The sequence below is a fragment of the Sander vitreus genome, chromosome 14 (assembly GCF_031162955.1).
Source record: "Sander vitreus isolate 19-12246 chromosome 14, sanVit1, whole genome shotgun sequence".
In the NCBI taxonomy this organism is placed as follows: domain Eukaryota; kingdom Metazoa; phylum Chordata; class Actinopteri; order Perciformes; family Percidae; genus Sander; species Sander vitreus.
In genome coordinates this window covers 17826801-17846560 of record NC_135868.1, presented here as the reverse complement: position 1 = coordinate 17846560, position 19760 = coordinate 17826801, and the positions used below count along the sequence as shown (strand labels likewise).

The following is a 19760-nucleotide window of genomic DNA, read 5'->3' as shown; positions in this document are numbered from 1 at the left end:
AAAAACAAAAGACAAAAGAAATCTGTCAAATATTATTCATTTGCTCCCAGCTTGTTTTTGTCCCTGCGTCTGCAGTTAATTTTCTGCGGAATGTGAGGAGCAGCTGTCACTTTAGCACATGAATGGAGCCAGTTTAGTGGCCCAGAGGCATCGGAGTGGATCAACGGCGGAGGAGGGACAGCTGGGCCAGAGGGGACAATAGCACTCTCAGTTAATCATTAATACTCTTAATGTACAGCAGCCAGGCACCAGAGGTTTACTCACCAGTCTCTCCAGAATATTCCTCCTGCACAAGGAGGACGCAGGCAGCCTCGGCTTGCCGGCTGACCTCAAACAGACACTTGTTGCGGGAGTCTGTTTGATGTAGTTTCACCTATCGCCTTTGAGAAGAATGACAACTGACTGACATTAGCTTGGTTTATAATATTGTGGCCTCGGCTGTGTCCTTTTGTCAAACTGCATTGTGTTTGTCAACAAACTGACATGCTATTTGCCCAAAAGGTTAGTAAAGTCATGTTGAAAATGCCTTTTGACTATGGTTAGAAGGCATGAGAGCAGGTAGGGGAAATGTAACAATGGTGCTGTTCAAAGAACCCCTTCATATAGAGTCAATGAATCACAGGGAAGAATAGAAAATATCTAATGCTAACACAGCTTTTAGGATTTTGTTGTTTGGTTCCTTGGAGGTGCTTTGGGCAGAGCCAGGCTAGCTGTTTCCCTCTGTTTTCAGTCCTAATGCTAAGCTAAGCTAATAGCCTTGTGGCTGTTGCTCTATTCTTAAAAATGATAGTTCAACATTTCGGTAAATAGCAAATGTGCATTTTTGCGGGGAGTTATATAAGAAGATCGATACCACTTTCAATGTCTGGTTAGCTTAGCTTAGCACAAATACTGAAAACTGGGGAAACAGCTCTATGTACCAGTATCTCATGAGCTCACTAATTACATGTTATATCTCATTTATTTAATCTGTAAACAGTTTTCAAGAAATATAAATATGTGTTTATTGGTGAGCTTTAGAGGAGCTGGTAGAAGATATATTCCTCTACTTTTCCTCAGGGAGTGTTTGAGGCGTAGGTAAGCTTAGTCTCGCATTGCCAGACCTTCCTCCACAGCTCTCTCTCTGGCTAGTCCACACAACATTCCGGTATGGGAGAAAAATGTGCTCTGGTTTATTGGCATTTCTTTAAACCAATCACAATCGTCATGGGTGGCGCTAAGCACCGGATAGAGCCACGGTGCCACTGCAAAATAGCCACAGGTGGGAACTTGTTTTGGTGGAACCTGTGTACATTCAAAGGTTGTTTTAGTCGTGCAACAGAAAACTCAGATTGGACAGATAGTCTAGCTAGCTGTCTGGATTTACCTCGCAGAGATGTGAGGAGCAGTTAACCATAGTCCTCATAAATCCACCAGAGTTTAAAATTCCAACACAAAGAAAGCGGAAGGTATCGGACATCCGGCCGAAAAGAGTGAAATCCGGTGGAATTTTCTGCGGCAACAGAGCAATCCCGGAAGTGGAACATTGTGGCTATCGACTAGGATGAGGTTAACTAACAGCCCTACCTAATGAGGTTACAGCTACAGTTGTTCTTGTATGGACAAGATGGTCAATAGGCTTAGCATGTGCCTATCCTTCAGGATTACAAGTAATTTAAAATTTATTTAAAATAAGGAAAAATCAATAAAGACTTTATCAATAATGTATTCTTTGTTTCTATAAAAACTAGGGCTGTCAAAATAACGCGTTAATTTCGATTAATTAATCTGAGAAAAAATAACGCATTAAAAAAATAACGCAGATTAATCCATTCCATATTGACGTTTGACCCGGAGCCGTTCTAGCACCATAGGACTGTAAAATGAAGGAGGGAGACGAGAAAGCGCTGCCTGGATCATTCATTGTTACATTTACCTATAAAAATCTTCTTCCTGAATAGGGTTGGGTACCGAAATCTGGTGCTAATACCATTGACATATGGCTAATGTGCATCTGCCATTGTCAGAAAAACACAGACGGTGCATTCAATGAAACTGGTAACCTACAGCGTCGTGGTGCGTTCAAAGTTGTTGTTAAAGGCCCTTTTCCCATCTGGTGGTTGTTTTTCTCATTCAACAGCAATTTTCTAGTGAAATAAGTTATTGTTCTAGTGATTATATTATTATTAAATCATTTAATTTTGACCATATGGCCTAGCAATGAACAAGCCGTTCTTTAATGTTGCCGACTGTTGTTTTGTACCATTCTTTTTTTTTTCTTTTTAACTTTCTTAAAAAGTATCGGTTAAGGCACCAGGCAAAAATTATGTATGCGATTAATTTAGATTAATTAATCACAGAGTATGTAATTAATTAGATTAATTTTTTTAATCGATTGACAGCCCTAATAAAAACCCTTTTCATGTTTTTTTGCCAGAACATGAGTTAAGAAAGCCACCAAACACCCAGAGATGTTATTGGAAGATAAATGAGTTTCTAAAGGGGAGCAGATGTTAGAGGTCGCATTTGAATGTTACACTGATCCTCTGTTTATGTTTGTGTGGGAGTGTGTGTGTGTGTGTGAGAGAGAGAGAGAGTGTGTGTGTCTGCATTTGTGACCACATGAATTTGTATGTAAGTGTGTGTCTGCTCGTGGCTAGGCGTCCAGCCCAACCCTCCCCGTCGGCGGAGGTGGCAGGTGTTCCTGTGTCCCCTAAAAGAGCAGGTTTTTATGTCCCCTCCTCAAGTTAGTGGCTTGGTTGCCATGGCGATGCCCCAACAGAAAGAGGCTTGTGTCTGGGGGCTGGTGCCGGGGAGAAGAGGAGGGCAAGGAAAGAGGAGAGAAGGGGCTTTACTTGCACCACACACTCTGGACTTCAGTCTGGCGCAACAAGAAAGAGGAAGAGAGGAAATCAAGTCAAAGACACAAAACAGACTCGGATTGTCTACCGGCACTATGTCGGGTTCTGTCTTTACACTCAAAATGTCACTTAAATATTAAGCTGCTGATGGGTGGATAAGATGTGACTCACACGAAACACTGCAGACTAAGTGATGCTTATAAATCCTGACAATGGGATTGGGAACTTAAAAAGGAATCTAATATCACACATCCTATCAGATTCCTCCCCAGGTGTGACAGCTGTCTACCTAAAGACTTCAGGTTATTATCACTGTACCCTATGCCTTGTGGCATGGACATCCCCCTCTATTTAGGTGGGACGTGGAAGACAGGCCCACAATCAATCTCTCCCTCTGTCTTTATAGTGTGTGTGTGTGTGTGTGTGTGTGTGTGTGTGTGTGTGGTGTGCGTGCATGAATGCATTTGTTATGTGTGTGTTGTGTGGTGTGCCTGCATGCATGCGTGTGTAGATCCTTTGCTGTGTGAGTGGGTGGGTGTAAGGAGATCTGGGAGAGACTGGGAGTCACCTGTCCCTTGTTGGCCCCTCTCGTCGCCGTAATTCTCTCTTGGCTGGACTGATCAGCAGCTGCCCCACACACACACACACACACACACACACACACACACACACACACACACACATAGGGATAAAGGCAAACACATTCAGACACACAAACACAATGCATGTTCTTTCACATCTTGGAGTCACAGTGAAAGCTGGCCTTTTTGGGGTGCTCAAAAGCAGCGGCACATTATGACTCAAATGACCTGGCTTAGTGAATACATGATACCATGTTGTTACTGTACTGGTCTCAAATTGATGAGCATTGTGAGCTAGTTCCATTTTGGGGACTGTTCGTTATTTATTTCAGGGGCCACCGGAGGAGTTTTGGGATCTTTAGACAAAATAGCCCTGACACTCCCTTCACCAGCAATACATTTTGGATGACCTCCAAAATGATTAGGAAAAAAGGATGACCCTGCCCAACAATTTATTGAATCCTTCTATACTGGTTTGCGCTTGGCAAAAATATACAGATGCCCATTGTTTTTTTACAGCCATGACATACATGACTTAACCTCTGCATTCTCATCTTGTGCATCACACTCCTCTGTTATGGTGGCCATTTCAGTAGATTTACTCAATAACATTGTTGTGGAAACACTTCCTGCATTACTTCAAATACTAAGTTACTCCTCTAGTAAACTAGTATTCACATGAAATAAAATAATAAAACATTGAGACCATTCAACAAAGCACACTGGGTAATAAGAAATCCAACACTGGCTACCATGGACTCGTCACTAGGCTTCCTCAGTCATTGTATATTTTAACATATAGGTAAAGCTGCCGAAGCTGAACATTATCCAAAACTCCATTTCTGAGACGAGCGTCAATTTGGGAACTTGCATGCTACCACTCCTTCCGTCTCAAATGCCTTGAAAAAGCTGTCGTTTGCACAATTTCACAAATAATCACCAGGACCGAAAGGATATTTGAGTTGGGTATGGCTGGGGCTGCAGCTTGGAGACCTCCTGTCTCATGCCCTCCCAGCTGGTGCGCCCAGCGGCGCGAACTTCGACTTTTCAAAATAAAAGCTTGCGTCTGGTCCGCTATGTTTTCGTACGATGTTTTGGATGTTTATGAACTAAACAGTACGGCAATCATGCTAATGAATAAAATTATTTTTTCAGCCGATGTCTTAGTTACAACACAATGGAGCTAGCTAAGCAGTTTTGTGTTTATATGTGCGAGCGGGATTTATTCAGTTTGGGAAATCCCACGGTCTCTAAAGCTACAGCTCAAATTGTCTGGCTGACTAAACAGGGAGGGACCCATCTGCTAGCGATAGGGGCCGAGACTGAGAGAACTACATGGAGCTACATGGATAAATATGCACCAAACAAGCCAACTTGCTGTTCTCATGAATACAAAAGTTGGGTGACCCTCCCCCCTAGCCTAAAAAAAATTGGATGACCCTCCCATCAACAAAGAATAAAAAGACATGACTCTCCCCTATTTTCCTCTGGTGGTCCATTCCATAAATACCGAACGGTCCCTTGGTTAAGTAAAAATAAAAGCTGCACTAATCAATATTTTTATGTTAAATATTTGTCAAATGACTATGTGTCACATGGAAGGGGTTGCTCATAGTAACAAACCCACAGAGAATTAACTGAAGTTGAAGTTTTAGCATCTTATAGCACATTGTTTCCTGGCCCGCAACTTCTCTGATTTAGTTCACTCTTACCAATCTCATCAACCTTGTGTCCAGCAGCAGCAGGTAACTGTTTCTAGCCAACTCTAAACAGTGAAAGTTAGCAACTAGCTGTTGAACATAATGGAGCATTTAGCAGCTAAGGAGCCAGATATTTCCCTCACGAGTTGGTGGAAACCATGACAGCAGACTGAATATTGGATTGACATTTGTTCCATAGACAGAAACTCTAAATGAATGCTAATGTTGCTCTGTCTTCCGGATGTGTAAATAGGCAACTTTTTGCCATAATGACGCTATAATAATAATAATAAGAAGAAGAAGAAGAATAATAAGAATAATATGTGACAATGTTGTGTTTACAGCTTCTTCTGCAGCCCCAAGTGGCCAAAAAAAAAATTAACGCAGCTTTAAGGCTTTGAAATAGATTTGCCTTCAATTACCAACTTTAACCAAACTCAGAGACACATAAGTAACCCATGAAAGCAGGCAGCACAGTCCTCACAATTAAACCCTTTGGTTTCTGCCTTTTCCTCCTGATATTTGATTCCTTATCTGGTTTTACTTGAATCTGAAGAATGAGCAGTTCCGCCCCAAACACCTTGTCTTATCACAGCAACATTCAAGTATGCAAAGAGAGCTTATTACTGGACCTGTATACCTGGGGGATTGTCTAGACAACCTATCTAACAAACATTTGACCATAGTGTTAATGAACATGTTGACAAAGGGGGAAACAGTCAGACCACCTTTTTAGTATAATTTTATAGTCAAATGTAAAGGAGTTGCTCTGTTAAGCAGCATTATTTGCTACACACTACACCAGTGGCAGATTCTTAGCACTACCGAGCTTAAATGCCAGTTGGGGCGTTTGGCAGCAACTTTTGTTGTTTCTTAACTGTTGTATGGGAGTGTTAAAAGTTTTGATAAGGAGTGACCACAAGACATGAAATCTTCACTGGTTTGGAGATACATACAGTGAAACTCCAGCCACCTGCAATCGACAGTTGTGGAAAGTAACTAAGTGCATTTACTCAAGTACTTCTTATTTCAAGGTATATTGAATCTACTTAAGTTTTTCCATTCTATGCTACTTTATACTACTATTACTATTTCAGAGGGAAATATTGCACTTTTTACTCCACTACATTTATCTGACAACTGTTGTTACTCGATTTTATTTTTTAAAACATATGATACATTTATAACAGACAATACATGATTAAAAATTAAACCAGTGGTTTCCAGTATTTTTGGCTTCATGGTTTCATTTAGATAACTAGTTGAGGGTGAAAGAGATCAAAATTATCCAATTTTTCACAAAATAGCAAAGATTAGAGAAACATCCCAGAAAATACATGCAAATTGAAATTTGTGTAGCATAATGTTTTTTTCTTCTTTTTCCCATTAATCATTGCATGACTCCAGATTTATCTTGTGACTCTGTAGAGGGGGTCTGACTCCTAGGTTGAAACCCACTGTATTGAACTGTGTGTTAAACCTAGCTCCAACCTAATAATCTGTTATATCATATATCACTCACAGGAACTCTTTTACTGCAATTATTCTTTTAGATTTTTACTTTTGATACTTTAAGTGCACTTTGCTGATGATACGTCTGTACTAAGCAGCATCTTGAATGCAGAACTTTTACTAGCAATGGAGAATTTTTACATTTTTGTTTCACTATTTTTACTGAAGGATCTGAGCACTTCTTCCACCACTGGTTAACACACCATGCATGTATCAAAATCCAACAACAGCGGAAACATTAAAAATCTGCAGGGAAATTAGGAATGCCCTGATTAAGTAACCACTCAACCTGTTGCTGTTCTCGCCCTGTTCTCTGCAACTGCTTACAACATAAGGTGTTATATAATAAGTGTAAAAAGAGTAATTAGATTATTTAAGTCCATTAAAATAATACCATTAGCTAAAACAAGTGTATAGGAATTGTTTAATTGTTTTTATTATCAGAACATGTTATTGCAACTTCAAGAACTGAAGAAAAGCACAATATTAAACATTCAAATACATGCTGACCATATTGTTCCCAGAACAGGATGTTCTTAATTGGACCATCATGTTCCCGCAACTTTTCTAAAATGACTCCTGCAGCATGAGCCCCATCAAGGTAAACACATGACAAACACAGCCTGTGGAAATGTTTTAAAAAGTGTAGGCCTATGTGTCAGATATTGACTAATCAATGACTGTTGCAGAATGTGTGTGTGTGTAACTGTTTGAGGTGTGTGTCTGTCTCTCATCTCATACAACGGGTCTATTTGGTTTGTACTCCAGACAGATAAGAAGTATGCATGCTAATGTATTCAATCTGGGCAATGGCTCTCAGAGCTGATTTCACATGAACAATGGTGATGAAAAAAATGTAAATGCCCACATTTACAGTAATTGGTCTGGGAGACATTGTCTGCATTGTGTGTTTTATGATGCAAATGGTTTAAATTTGGGGTTGCCTATAAAGTTGGACAGGAGAGATTGTCATACATACTTCCATGTCATTATCTCCCCCAGCTTTACTCTTTACTGGAAATGCAAGAGAAGTTTGAATGCAAATAATAGCATCGGGGGAATGTCCTTCCTCTGATCTTCTGTGCATCTCTAATACAGCCTTGCAGTGAAGTTATGATAATAGAGTTTGGTTACACGCCTGTAATTGGCTATTCAATGGGATAACCTGACATCAAGTCTTGTCATGTCTAAACCGTGTCCAGCATTTAAAAGAGAAAAAAGTGAAATACCAACTTTATGTCAGAGGTTGAAGAGCTTTTAAATATTTTAAATGGCTACACCTGATATAACATTCATTTTACGCACAAATTGGTCCATTTAAATAAAACAAAACTAAACAATATAGAAAAAATTAAACATATTACAATTTTTTAACGAAATTGATAAAAGCCAATAATTAAAGTAGGTCTATATCCCATACAATTTTATTTCAGTAGGTAAGAAGATATATAGGCTAAATGTTAAGTTTGAGATTTTAAGAAGTTACAATGACATGACAGTATTGTAGTTAATCATAATAAATTCCATAACATAATCATTTGTAGTATTGTAGTTCATTTTTATATAAAATATATAGCATATCTTGGTTGCCAACTTGGTTGTAATGTTGTTTTACCATTAAACAAATGATGATTATTATTAGGCCTACAACATGTAAATTGACTTGCAAAATGTCATAATCTTACATCTTTTGCTGTGAAATTAATCAAAGATAGGTGTATACCCTGGTGATGAAGATGATGATGCTCTGCAGAATTTCCCATATTTTCTAAATAAAAAAATTTGCCATCTAATAGCCCCCATGGTCATCACGTCTGTAGTGGGGCATTAAGCCTTGCAGACGACCACCCGAGCAGGAGAGGAGTCCCCCTGCCACAGATCAAGCCACCGGGCCTTGAACCTGACCCATCAGGACCATCTAGGGCGAGCTTGTCACATTGCATCCCCGCTGGCGCATTGTTGCCGCGGGAGTTTCTCAATGGTTTGAGAGAGATAGATAGTGTGGCCGTCCATCCAATAAACCGCCTCTCTCCCCTCTCCGATCCCTGCGGTGCTCCCGGTTTTGACACAGGAGACAAAACCCGCGGAGAGGACTATGAATGGTAAAGCACCGAGGAGGCCGAGGCAGAGCAAAAAGGAGGCGGTGTGCCTTTGTAGTCGGAGAGGAATGCGGAAATGTCCCCGCTCCGTGTCAAACCTCTCTGAAGGGGGTCAGGCCACATTCAGCCGGCGTGGGAAAGCCAGGCAAAGACGGAGCTCACACAGGCGAGCGGGGCTGCAGTTGCATAGGCCTATCCGGGGATATATGAAAGAAAAAAAGAAGAAAGAAAGGAGAAAATCCAAAGAAGAGCGTGGTTTTGGAGGGCTGTATCACGCTTTTGCTTTGTCCTATGACCCCCCCATCCTACACCCCCCCCACACACACAAAGTTGCAGTGAGAGTGGGTGTGCGTTTTCGTACACCCTCCACCACCTCCTCCTCCTCCCTTGTTTGAGTGTCTCTGCCTAGGCTAGTGTAGTCTGAGGGATGGGGGATTAGAGCCTGCACCGTCCAACTACCTGTGTGGCCCCCGCATGGAGGACAGTGGACAGGGATGCGTTTGATGCAGGACATTTTATCCGAGACACCAATGCCTCCTCAGCATTTTATCGGACATGCCGACGTTACGACATTTTATTGACAACATAAACCAAGGTAAACATTGAAAGTGGGAATATTTGTGCAGAATTGTATGCCAAACATGTCTTTATGAGGGTTGAAATGTTGCTTTACAATCCAATAACATTTAAAAAACCGAAAAGAGCAATTCTCTGACTTGCTAGAATTTAAATTAACCTATTTGAGTCCACGCACAATTACATTAGAAAAAAATTAGAGGGAGCTCTCTAAGCTGATGAAGACTTCTTTACAACTCTGCTACTGCATTGTTTTACACATTTACAACGATTGCGGGTTTGAAAGGCGAGTTTTATAGTGTTTTAAATGGACTGTTGCTGTAGGAAGTTCAGACAATGCAATCAGTATGTTAGACAGCCACGTGCTCGCCAATCGCCTCAAACAGAAACTGATAAAACAGTACAGGAGAAGCAGTTAGCTGGTTATTTTGCTAACTTAACACAGTTTTGCGTTTAAGGTTTGTGCTCTCTTTTTGCGTGTCGTCTTTAAATGTTTAATTTCCTTTAACAGAGTATAAGACAGCCCACATGGACATATCTCATCAACATTGCATGTGGGATACATTTCTGAATACGCGAGACCTAGCTTAAAAAGGGGCTAAATGTGGCTTTGCTATTTTTTTTGAATTATTTTACTTTACTTTGTGTTAGTGGTAGGAGGACATGAGTTGTTATGCGTAATAGGAGGAGGAGTGGAAGTTGGGACGCATCGGGGCTCTTGTGTTGATAATAAAACACGATGACAGTCCTGTTATTGCCTACCTGGAGCACAGTTTGACCAAAACTGACAAAGATGGTGTCTTCCTCCATCTGTGTCTCCCTGTCATCTAGGCATTGCATGTGCCAACTTTTTTCTGTGAATATGCCTTTGTGAGAAACTATCTGGCTCGTCACCCTCGCCGGGATTCCCCGCAATATTTCCAACAAGAGACGAGAAAAAAACCTTCAAAAATGGACAAAGAAAGTGCTGGTACTCAATATGAACCTGTGGCCGAGATTGGAGAAGGCGCCTATGGGAAAGTGTACAAGGCGAGAGATTTGAAGAACGGGGGACGCTTTGTAGCCCTAAAAAGAGTCCGTGTCCAGACGGAGGAAGAGGGGATGCCTCTCTCCACTATCCGAGAGGTGGCGGTACTGAGGCAGCTTGAAGCCTTTGAGCACCCCAATGTTGTCAGGTAAGTGAGGGGGAGAAGTGGGTAGCTGTGTGCGTGTGTCTGTGTCTGCCTGTGAATGAGAGGGAGAAAGGGACGAGTGGAAGAGTGTGACACACATTTTGTGTGGTGTACAAGACACACACTACTTCCTTTTTGATGCTCTCTGGTGGCAACCATGCTGCCTCATATGAACTTTAAGTAAGGCCCACACTCATTCTTGTCCACAGTATTGAAGTCCTCTTCTTTAACTGTTTTTCTGCTGAAATGAAAATGTGGGTTGCATAACAACTAGCCACTTGCTGCCATTGTTAGCAGGCAGTAGGTGCACACAAAACTTTATCCATTTTCATTGTTGACTGTATTGTTAGTTTTGTTTATTTTTTAAACCACACCTCTTATTTGTCATTATTGGTCAGCTCCAATCACATTGATCCACCTCATGCACATTCCTCTAAAAAGTGTAACTTTAAATAAGTTAGCTTTGACTAAACTATACAACATTCTTACAAACCGGTGGCTTTCCATCCCCTTGCCCTCAAAAAGGGCACTGGGTTGCAGTATCAAGTGGAACAGTGTATGCACCTTTTCAAATCAGTACTTTAAATGCTCGAAAAAAGTGATCGTCTCATCAATGAGACTACCTGTTTACTAAAAGAGTGAACTATAATCAAAAATGTGATCATGTAAAGTAGTGTTTTAGGTAGTCAGTGCTCAAGAGCACTTGGGCAGGACAGATCAATATTGAACGCACATCAGCTTGACCTACATCAAACCTGTGATGTTTCCATTCAAAGCTGGCCTTTCTAATGATTAGGCCTTCACCTTTCTGCAGGATCTTTGTAACTTACATTAGTTTTAATTTGAATCTATTACCAGATAAATAATCTAAGTATCTGTTATTAAATATTCTAAACTCAAGATTCACTTAGTTAATAAGTGAACTAGGGCTGCAAATAACAATTATTTTCACAATAACCTGCCCATTATTTTCTGAATTGTTTGGTCTGTAAAATGTTTTTAGCGAAAAATGTTTTTAGCGAAAAACTCCTCACAATTTCCTAAAGCCCACATTAACATCATTGACTAACAATAAAACCACTGTAGATATTTAGTTTACTATCAGAAAAATATTAAAGAAACACAAAGATGCACATTTGAAGCAGTACATTTATATTGTGTTGTTGACAACTGTTTATGGACTAGGCTAAACAATTAATTGACAAATAATTTGAGCTCTAAAGTAAGCGCTGATTTTAGAATAATTTATCGCAAATGAGTTCCCAAGATCAGCAATGAATCTTCAATTATTTTCTATGTTCAATGTTAGTTTGTGCCCATCAATACTGATCTATGCTGTCAAAGTGCCCTTGAGCAAGACACGGACACTCTCCCAGCTCAGTAACTGTAAGTCAGACCTACTGAATATAGCAACACAGCCACAGCAAAGACAAGTCACTTACAGCCCAGTTTTGTAGTTGTCCTTCCTAGCACTGCACACAGAGGCCATTTTCTTTCAGTTTTGTAAGGAATTGTTCATTCAGAGGTCGGTAGTCGAATACTTACGTCATATGTTCTCACTAGCCAAGGTCTGACCTTGGTCCTTATTTTATTATGGAATATTGAGTGCTCTGGGATTGAAGGGGAAGTACTAAATGGACATTTCAGAAGCACGGCTAGTGCCCTTGTGCCTTTAACAATAATTCCCCTGCGTATACATGAATAATAGAGGATAATGGTTATAGTTTTCTCTTAATGGGATCACAATGGGTTTTGTTCTCACTGCAAGACAACCACGTCAGCGGGCATCAGGTTTTCTTAGGTTAGTTTATTTAGGGGTTGAACACACTTAGTGCCCTACTGTGGAAACATACGTTTCAATAATAAGCTGTAGCATTGTTGCAATAAATCGGTTCAAGAGTGCAAACCATCGGCTCTTTGGACTATCAGAGGAGCTTCACTATCCTCCAGTTTATCCAACCAGTATAGCAAAGCAGCTCAGGCCAGGAACGGTGCATTGTAGACCTTCTGTGTGACTCCAGGCAACCCCTGGATGTTTGTAATGAGGCCCATTATTCATTCCATATGTTCAGTGTCTACTGAGAGCCCCCATTGTAGCCCAACAATCAAGCTGTGAGGGGCGTTTAACCCCAAAGCTTCAGGAGGAGGGCGCCGTCTACTCTGTGACATCATGCACAGTACTAATACCTTGAATGAATCGCCTCTCACTCAGTGCAAAGACTCCAGCATTTCCAATTCCGTTGATTACAAGGGTGTTGGCATCGTTGGATAGGAATTGAAGTGCTTCCAAAAAGATCATTTCCTTCCATGCTTTGATTTTTAAACGGCATATGTAGATTAGAATTGAATTATAGCAGCACATGAAATATGTCAACATATTGATGTGACATTGAGAAGGATCACTATTAGTCTCGCTTTGCCAGACCTTCCTCCAAAGCGCGCTGAAGGAGGATCTGGCTACTCCACATAGCATTCAGGGATGGGAGGAAAACATGCTCTGGTTTATTAGCATTTCTTTAAACCAATCAGAATCGTCATGGGCAGCGCTAAACTCCGCACAGAGCCGCTGCAAAATAGTTGTGCGAGAGAAAACTCTGATTGGACAGTCTAGCTAGCTGTCTGGATTCTGAGGAGCAGTTACCATAGTCCTCATGAATCCACCAGAGTTTAAAATTGCAACACAAAGAAAGTGGAAGGAAACAGAAAAGACATGCATCCGGCGGAATTTCCAGCAGCACAGGAGCAATCCCGGAAGTGGAACGTCAAGGATATAGACTAGATCACTATCAATTGATATTTGCGGCAATAATCATAGATGTCGTCTGTTAGGTGGCAATATTTACTCTAATCCCATCAATCTTTTAATTTTGAAATTGGAAGTTAAAGCTGGTTACCCAGTGGTACCCCTTAATTAGTCATGACATGACTTGAAAGTTGGTAGGGAACGTATTGGGTTACCACCATTATAAGGTCTGTGCAGGGTTTATCACTTATCGTTTCTTTAGGTCAATATATTGTAGATGTAGATTAATTCTAATTAATGGAAGACTAAATCTTTTATGTTTTGTAACCTACAAATATAATTACAGATCATATTTACCACTTTCTTGGCTCATTCACATTCACTTATCATACTATGATACTTATTATAATGGGATACTTCAAAGGTAATTGGATTACAGTAACCCATTACTTTGTAACCAAACACAAGGTGTCTGATGGAGATCCATCACGGCTCCCTTCGTCTCATGTGTTGTGATGAAAGATGCTGCCTCTTCAACAGCTACAGACAGATCAGCTCGACTTCCCATAGAGCATCAGGAGTTGTCATAGTGCCGGTTGAGGAATGCTTCTTGTGGTCCCCAGATAGCTTTTTTCAGCTTTTCACCAAAGCCTGCCTTGGCAGGTCTACCAACATAATCTGGATTCTTGGCCTTAGTTTGTTGCCTAGTGAAACCCAGCCTTAAACGCTTGTGTTTGGGGCCTGATGGTCCTGAATCTTCAAAAGCTTTGCATAGAAGTAGATTTTCAGTGTCCTGAAGCACAATTCTGCTCTCTGAGCATGTTCATTTTCTCTTGCAAGTTTCTGTAAAATAAAAATACCAAGCAGCCGAGAGTCCAGACTCAGGTTCTCGGCCTAAGATTTAATGTCCTAGAATGGAAAATGCTTTCCTGACCAACCACAAAGATATGCTCAACTCTCAGCTGTTGAAGTTTTATTGGAATATCATCCTTTTCTATAAAAAGAAAACAGCAAGATAGCATGTCCCTTGTGTCTTGTTATTTTTGCTGTATCAATAGACTCTTTTCACATGCACAGACATCTTGACTTATCATAGCAGGAAACACAGGCGTAACAATAACAGGCTCCATTACATTAAGGTGTTCCAGTAAGTCATAAGTCATTATTAATGTAATTAGTTACACCTTTGTTTGACATGTCTGTTGCTGTGTATGAAATCACTAGATATTTGCTTATATATATATATATATATATATATATATATATATATATATATATATATATATATATATATATATATATATATATATTTGATAAGTGCACTATATTTACTTTCTATTATTATTATTATATTTTTGTGTCCATGTGTAAAATGTATGCAATATACCTGTAGTGTGCATTTAAAATCTTTGCACAGTGGAACCAAACGGCTGTATCCACAAAGTATGCTACTGTACATGGTACTGAAAAGCCAATGCAGTGCTTTGCCTTTGCTAGATGTGTAGATTACTGTAATTCAACAGTCTTTGTTGCAGCATGCTGATCAGAGTAGACCCCAGTGAATCAATTGTATTGATCTCCTCCACCTGTTCCTCTTGTTCTAGGCTGTTTGATGTGTGTACAGTCTCTCGGACTGACCGAGAAACCAAACTCACTCTGGTCTTTGAGCACGTGGATCAGGACTTGACCACTTACCTGGAGAAGGCCCCAGACCCCGGAGTACCACCTGAGACCATCAAGGTAACCATTGTCATTGTTATCTTGAAGTGCTCGGGAAGATTGCTATGAACTGGAGTCTTTAATGCCATGAGAGACTTTTGTTTGCTTCACTATTGAAACATCAGTGAGAAATACATAGTTAATATTCCTAGACAGATTTCAAACCATGAAAGAACTTAATTTGAATATATAGGAAGCTATTTGCTAATAGTCTGTGGCTTGAGCACTGCATGACCACAGCCGTGTCTGTATGGTACTGAGTGAGTTTTCTTGGCCAGAGACACAGAGGACACAGTGCAATTCCCTCCAACTTCAGAGGTACTGGAGCATTTTGAAGGGCAGCACATGTGGCAGACAGGCTCCAAATTAGAGGCTCACTGCCTTCTCTATTTTCCCTCTGCCCTTTCTCTCTAAGTTTACATTGTATTGCAGATGAAGACAGAGAAAAAGTCTGTGAGAAACTTGACTTTTAAAGTCGTTCCTTCGTGTTTAAAAACGAGTGAGAAAAGAGTACTTAATTTGATGCTAACAATTGTATTTCACAACAATTCCAGTGAACACATTTAAACTCCCCAACACTATAAATGTTGTCTAAATCATTAAATAAATCCACCGAGTGTCCATTTACACTTTGCCAAAAGGTCGGAAACGGATGTGTTGTCAACTCCTTTCCTTTGTAACTGTCTCTTTTTATTTGACTCATTCCCACACTCAAACCTTTTTAAAAATCTCTTTATCACATTTCACCCCAAGGTCTGTAAACATATCGTGTACAATATTGGAGAGATATAGATCTCTATATTTGGGGAGAGGGGCCTCATAGTTTAAAGTGTCACATTTGAAACAGAGAAGTTCTGGAAGCTAATGTAACCGTTGGTTTTCACCCCAGGGCCGGGTTTATGTGTGAAACTTTTGTGTCGAACTGTAATGTTGGTGGGATGCTGTGCAAGCGTAGATGAGTCAGGTAGATCACACCTAAGGCTTTCCCAGGGTTTTTGCTGAAGTTGATACAGTGTATGCTACTGTAGTTTCTATTAGTCGACAGAAAATGTATCTGCAACTAATCGATTTAATCATTGTCATTTTCCAAGCGTTTCTCAAATGTCAGGATTTGCTGCTCGTCTTTGTTTTGTCAGTAGTTGTTTCCTTTCACACATTTTTATGCGCATTTTGAAGTATCGCATCAAAACAGCAAAATTTGAAAACGTTTGCTAAACAATTGCTAAAAAAAAGTTTTTCCGCTAGCTTGAGGTGGTTTTTGCCTTTTTATCCAAAATGAGTTAATACGCTAAATGGGACATGGAAATGCCTTTGGCGAATAAGTTCCGTCGTAAGGAACATTTAACTCACATGAGTGATCAGCTGTTTCCACCGTCAGCATCTTCTCGGATATTCCCATAATGTGTCTTTGCTCCAGACAGCATTAAACATAGCTAATACTTGTGAACATGAAAAAAACAAGGTGACTGTTAGGCGGTTATTGGTCACCGTGAGGTGACAGACATGACAGCGGCCGTTGCGGTTAAGTTTAGCTGACAAAAGAAGACTGTTATGCGCCGATGAAAGTTCATTTTAGACACCGAAACGACTAGATCAGGAAAAAGATAGTGGTTTGGGTTTAAACACCGGTCCCCTTAAGTAGTGCTTTAAACATTTCTTAATAAATTGACCAGCCCGTATTTAGGGCAGTCTTTCCTCAAAGCATTCATAGTGTTGCACTTGCTTGTACACACAAGTAGTTGTGCGAAAAAGGAAAAAAGACAACTTGAGATAGTTGAGAAGTTCAAATCCAGCTTACTTTCTCAACTCCACACACAGTTTTTTCCACAGTCAGTTTTGGAGAATAATAAATTGTTGGAAGCAGCCCCCCCCCCCCCCTCCCCATTCTGATGTTGGCAAAGTTTGAGGGATGAAGTTTTACGTTTAGGTTTACGACGCTGTCCAACAATCCAACAAGCACTTTGTTTGAAGCGTACTGACCCCTTAAGGCACCCCTCCTTCTTTTGCTTTCTCCTAACATCCATACAGCTGGAGCCTTGAGGGGACAAAAGGACAATGATGGAGTGACAAGATGACACAGGGACCATCCCCTGTTATTTCTAGGACAGTGGACACTGCACAGAAACCCCCCAATTGCCCCCCTTCCCAGCAACTTAATTTGCTCCAGGCTATACCAGATGATACCAGATAGTGAATCCCAAATTTAGCGCACCTGCGCCCATCTCATTAAATGCTTACCTGCTTCACCCTTGAATGCCCTAAACCAAAGAAAAACATTTGCCTTCAGTCAAATACCCTAAACCAAAAAGAACGGGCATACTTCTCCTCAAAACCAATCTACCCCTAGCACCAGACACCCCACCCTGCCCCAGCCAGTCCATTTTAGCCCCCCACCCTCCACCACCCACTCTGCCTAACTCAGACTCAAGACCCACCACATGGCCATTGATGAAAGAGCAATCAAATGAGCTGGAAGGACATCAAGGAGCCAGGCTGCCCCAGCCTCAGTGCTCCTCAGCCAGGCCAGCGCTTGGGTCTCTCCCACCCCCCTCCACCGCCACCATCCAAGCTTCTACAACTCCATTCTCTGGGCCCATAAAGGGGAGGTTAATGAAGCATGGGGAGAGAATTACACTAACGCTAACCGGCAGATGTCCCATATTGTGCCTAGCTACAATAAACAATATGGCTGCCTCTGGTACATTTGCATTAGAAAAGGAGGCGCACTCAGAAAGCCATGTTTTGACTACTTTTTTCCTGGTCCTCCTGCTTTTTCAGGGTCAGATCTGTTGCCTTTTTGTGTGATTTTGTTTCCTCTTGGCCAATTGTTTGTGGGGTTTTTGAAGTGCTGCCAATTGAAGACAGTTGTATGTTGAGCAACTCTTGTGAGTCTTATTGCTGCTGAAATCAACTTTGTCTGAAGCTAAGCGATGGCTCACCGTTGCTCTCTGTGCCACATGTGGTCTTAAACTTTGGGGCAGTATTATTTGGGCTGTTTTTAATTTCTAAACTTTGCCTTTTTGCCATGCTGTTAAACATAGTTGGAATATCTTTACTTACTCAGTTGTGAGGGCAATTGATATGGCAGAGAAGATGGCATTCAGGCCAAGGGGGCCAAGACTGTTTGTGCGTTTGTCCAAGAGTCACACTTCTGAGATAATTAGTGTTTACTAGGAAATGCTGCTGAAAGGAAGCATGGTGAAATGGCTATTTAAAGCGGAGAGGAACTGATGGGGGGCGATGCTATTGTGTCAGCCACACACACACACACACACACACACACACACACACACACACACACACACACACAAAATAACCAACTGCCTGCCTCTCTCCTATGTCTGGTCATGGCTGGTTGAAGATGTAGAAAGGAAGGTCTGTTTATGCATCCTGCCTGTCCTTGGTCAGAGGGCACACACACACACACACACACACACACACACTGATGCACCCTTACGCAGTCTGAGGTGCAAACACACAAATGGAAATATAGATACAGACATTATGTTAACACAGACCCAGAAGGACACCCAATTTGTACACACACACACACACACACACACACACACACACACACACACACACATACACACACACACCCCATTCCAGATCTCCACAGTATTGTGTGGGGTGTCCTGTCTCCTCCTCTATGGCCAGCACAGCAGCCAGCCCCGCGCCGTTTGCTAATGTTTTCTGCTTGAGTGTACAGACCCCTTTGACTCACTCACCAGCTGGTCGGGCAGTGAATAGAGCTGCGGGCTCAGGTCCATATCACTTGTGAGGTCTTGGCGGAGGCGTGCGTGCGTGTGCGTGTGCGTGTGTGTGTGTGTGTGTGTGTGTTCAGGCTATGAGATGCAACACACCAGCACCACAGCATTTTCCAAATGTCTCTTCTCTTACTGTCTCTACATTGTCTCCTTCATCATTTTAATTTTTCTAACAGACTTAATGATTGTGAAGACTTAAGCTGAAATAGCTCTCCCTCAACTTCATTTTATTAACAACAATCCAAACCACAGGTCTGCCAAAACAACCTGGCCGCAGTCCCTTGTAATCACTTATTTGTTTACAGATGAGGGACCTGTTTGAGAGTATTTTGGATTGAAAAGAACAAGTCTAAGCTGGTTTCTACATAGTTCGTCCGTGTTACTTTTGCTAGCGTGTCATGGATGCAGTGCCATTTATGAGGTCAGCTCTTGGGCATAAAAAGAGAACGAGCGCCAATTAACTCAAGCAGGACAGCTGCTGAGAAACAGAGATCCATGCTTGTACAAAACGCAGCCTCTTTCTGCCTCTAGTGTGTGTGTGTGTGTGTGTGTGTGTGTGTGTGTGTGTGTGTGTGTGTGTCAGTTATCAAACATCTGCCACAGTCGACAAGAAAAGACACAGGCCTCCTCTAGTTAACTCTCTCTATACCACCATGTCTCAGCATTTGTACTTAACTTCTCATTGCAAGGCCCTGTCATTTAGGCCTTTTGTTGCCTGGTTTGACAGAGGAATAAATTAAAATGTTGATGTGGGGTCATGAAGCCACCTGTCTTTGACATTTTGCAAGGACAATTAAGGCTGAACTATTTTGGAAATCACATTCATCAGTTAAGATTCAATAATTTAGACCCGCACATGAAAAGTTTTATCAAACAATTCAATTATCTCTTTTAACATTTTTATCATGATTTTAGACCTTGTCATGACTCCAATATCCTAAAGCTTTTCAACGTCACTGTATCAATTGAGTGTCCTTGTCATGTTTACTAAAAGTCATCCCCCCTCTGTCTCTCTTTGTTCTGTTTTGTTGTTTTACAGGATATGATGTAC

General features: G+C 41.1%; 1 protein-coding gene across 1 annotated transcript in view; it reads left to right on the top strand.

The window, feature by feature from the left end:
- Nucleotides 1–9335: 9335 nt before the first annotated feature.
- cdk6 (cyclin dependent kinase 6) overlaps nt 9336–19760 on the top strand; it is a 33359-nt gene continuing 22934 nt past the window's right edge. Inside the window, exons 1-3 of the mRNA XM_078267273.1 lie at nt 9336–10483; nt 14828–14963; nt 19749–19760. The exon at nt 19749–19760 is cut by the window's right edge and continues 156 nt beyond it. Coding sequence (XP_078123399.1) covers nt 10260–10483; nt 14828–14963; nt 19749–19760 — 372 coding nt within the window. The 5' untranslated portion in view covers nt 9336–10259. The remainder of the gene's footprint in view (nt 10484–14827; nt 14964–19748) is intronic.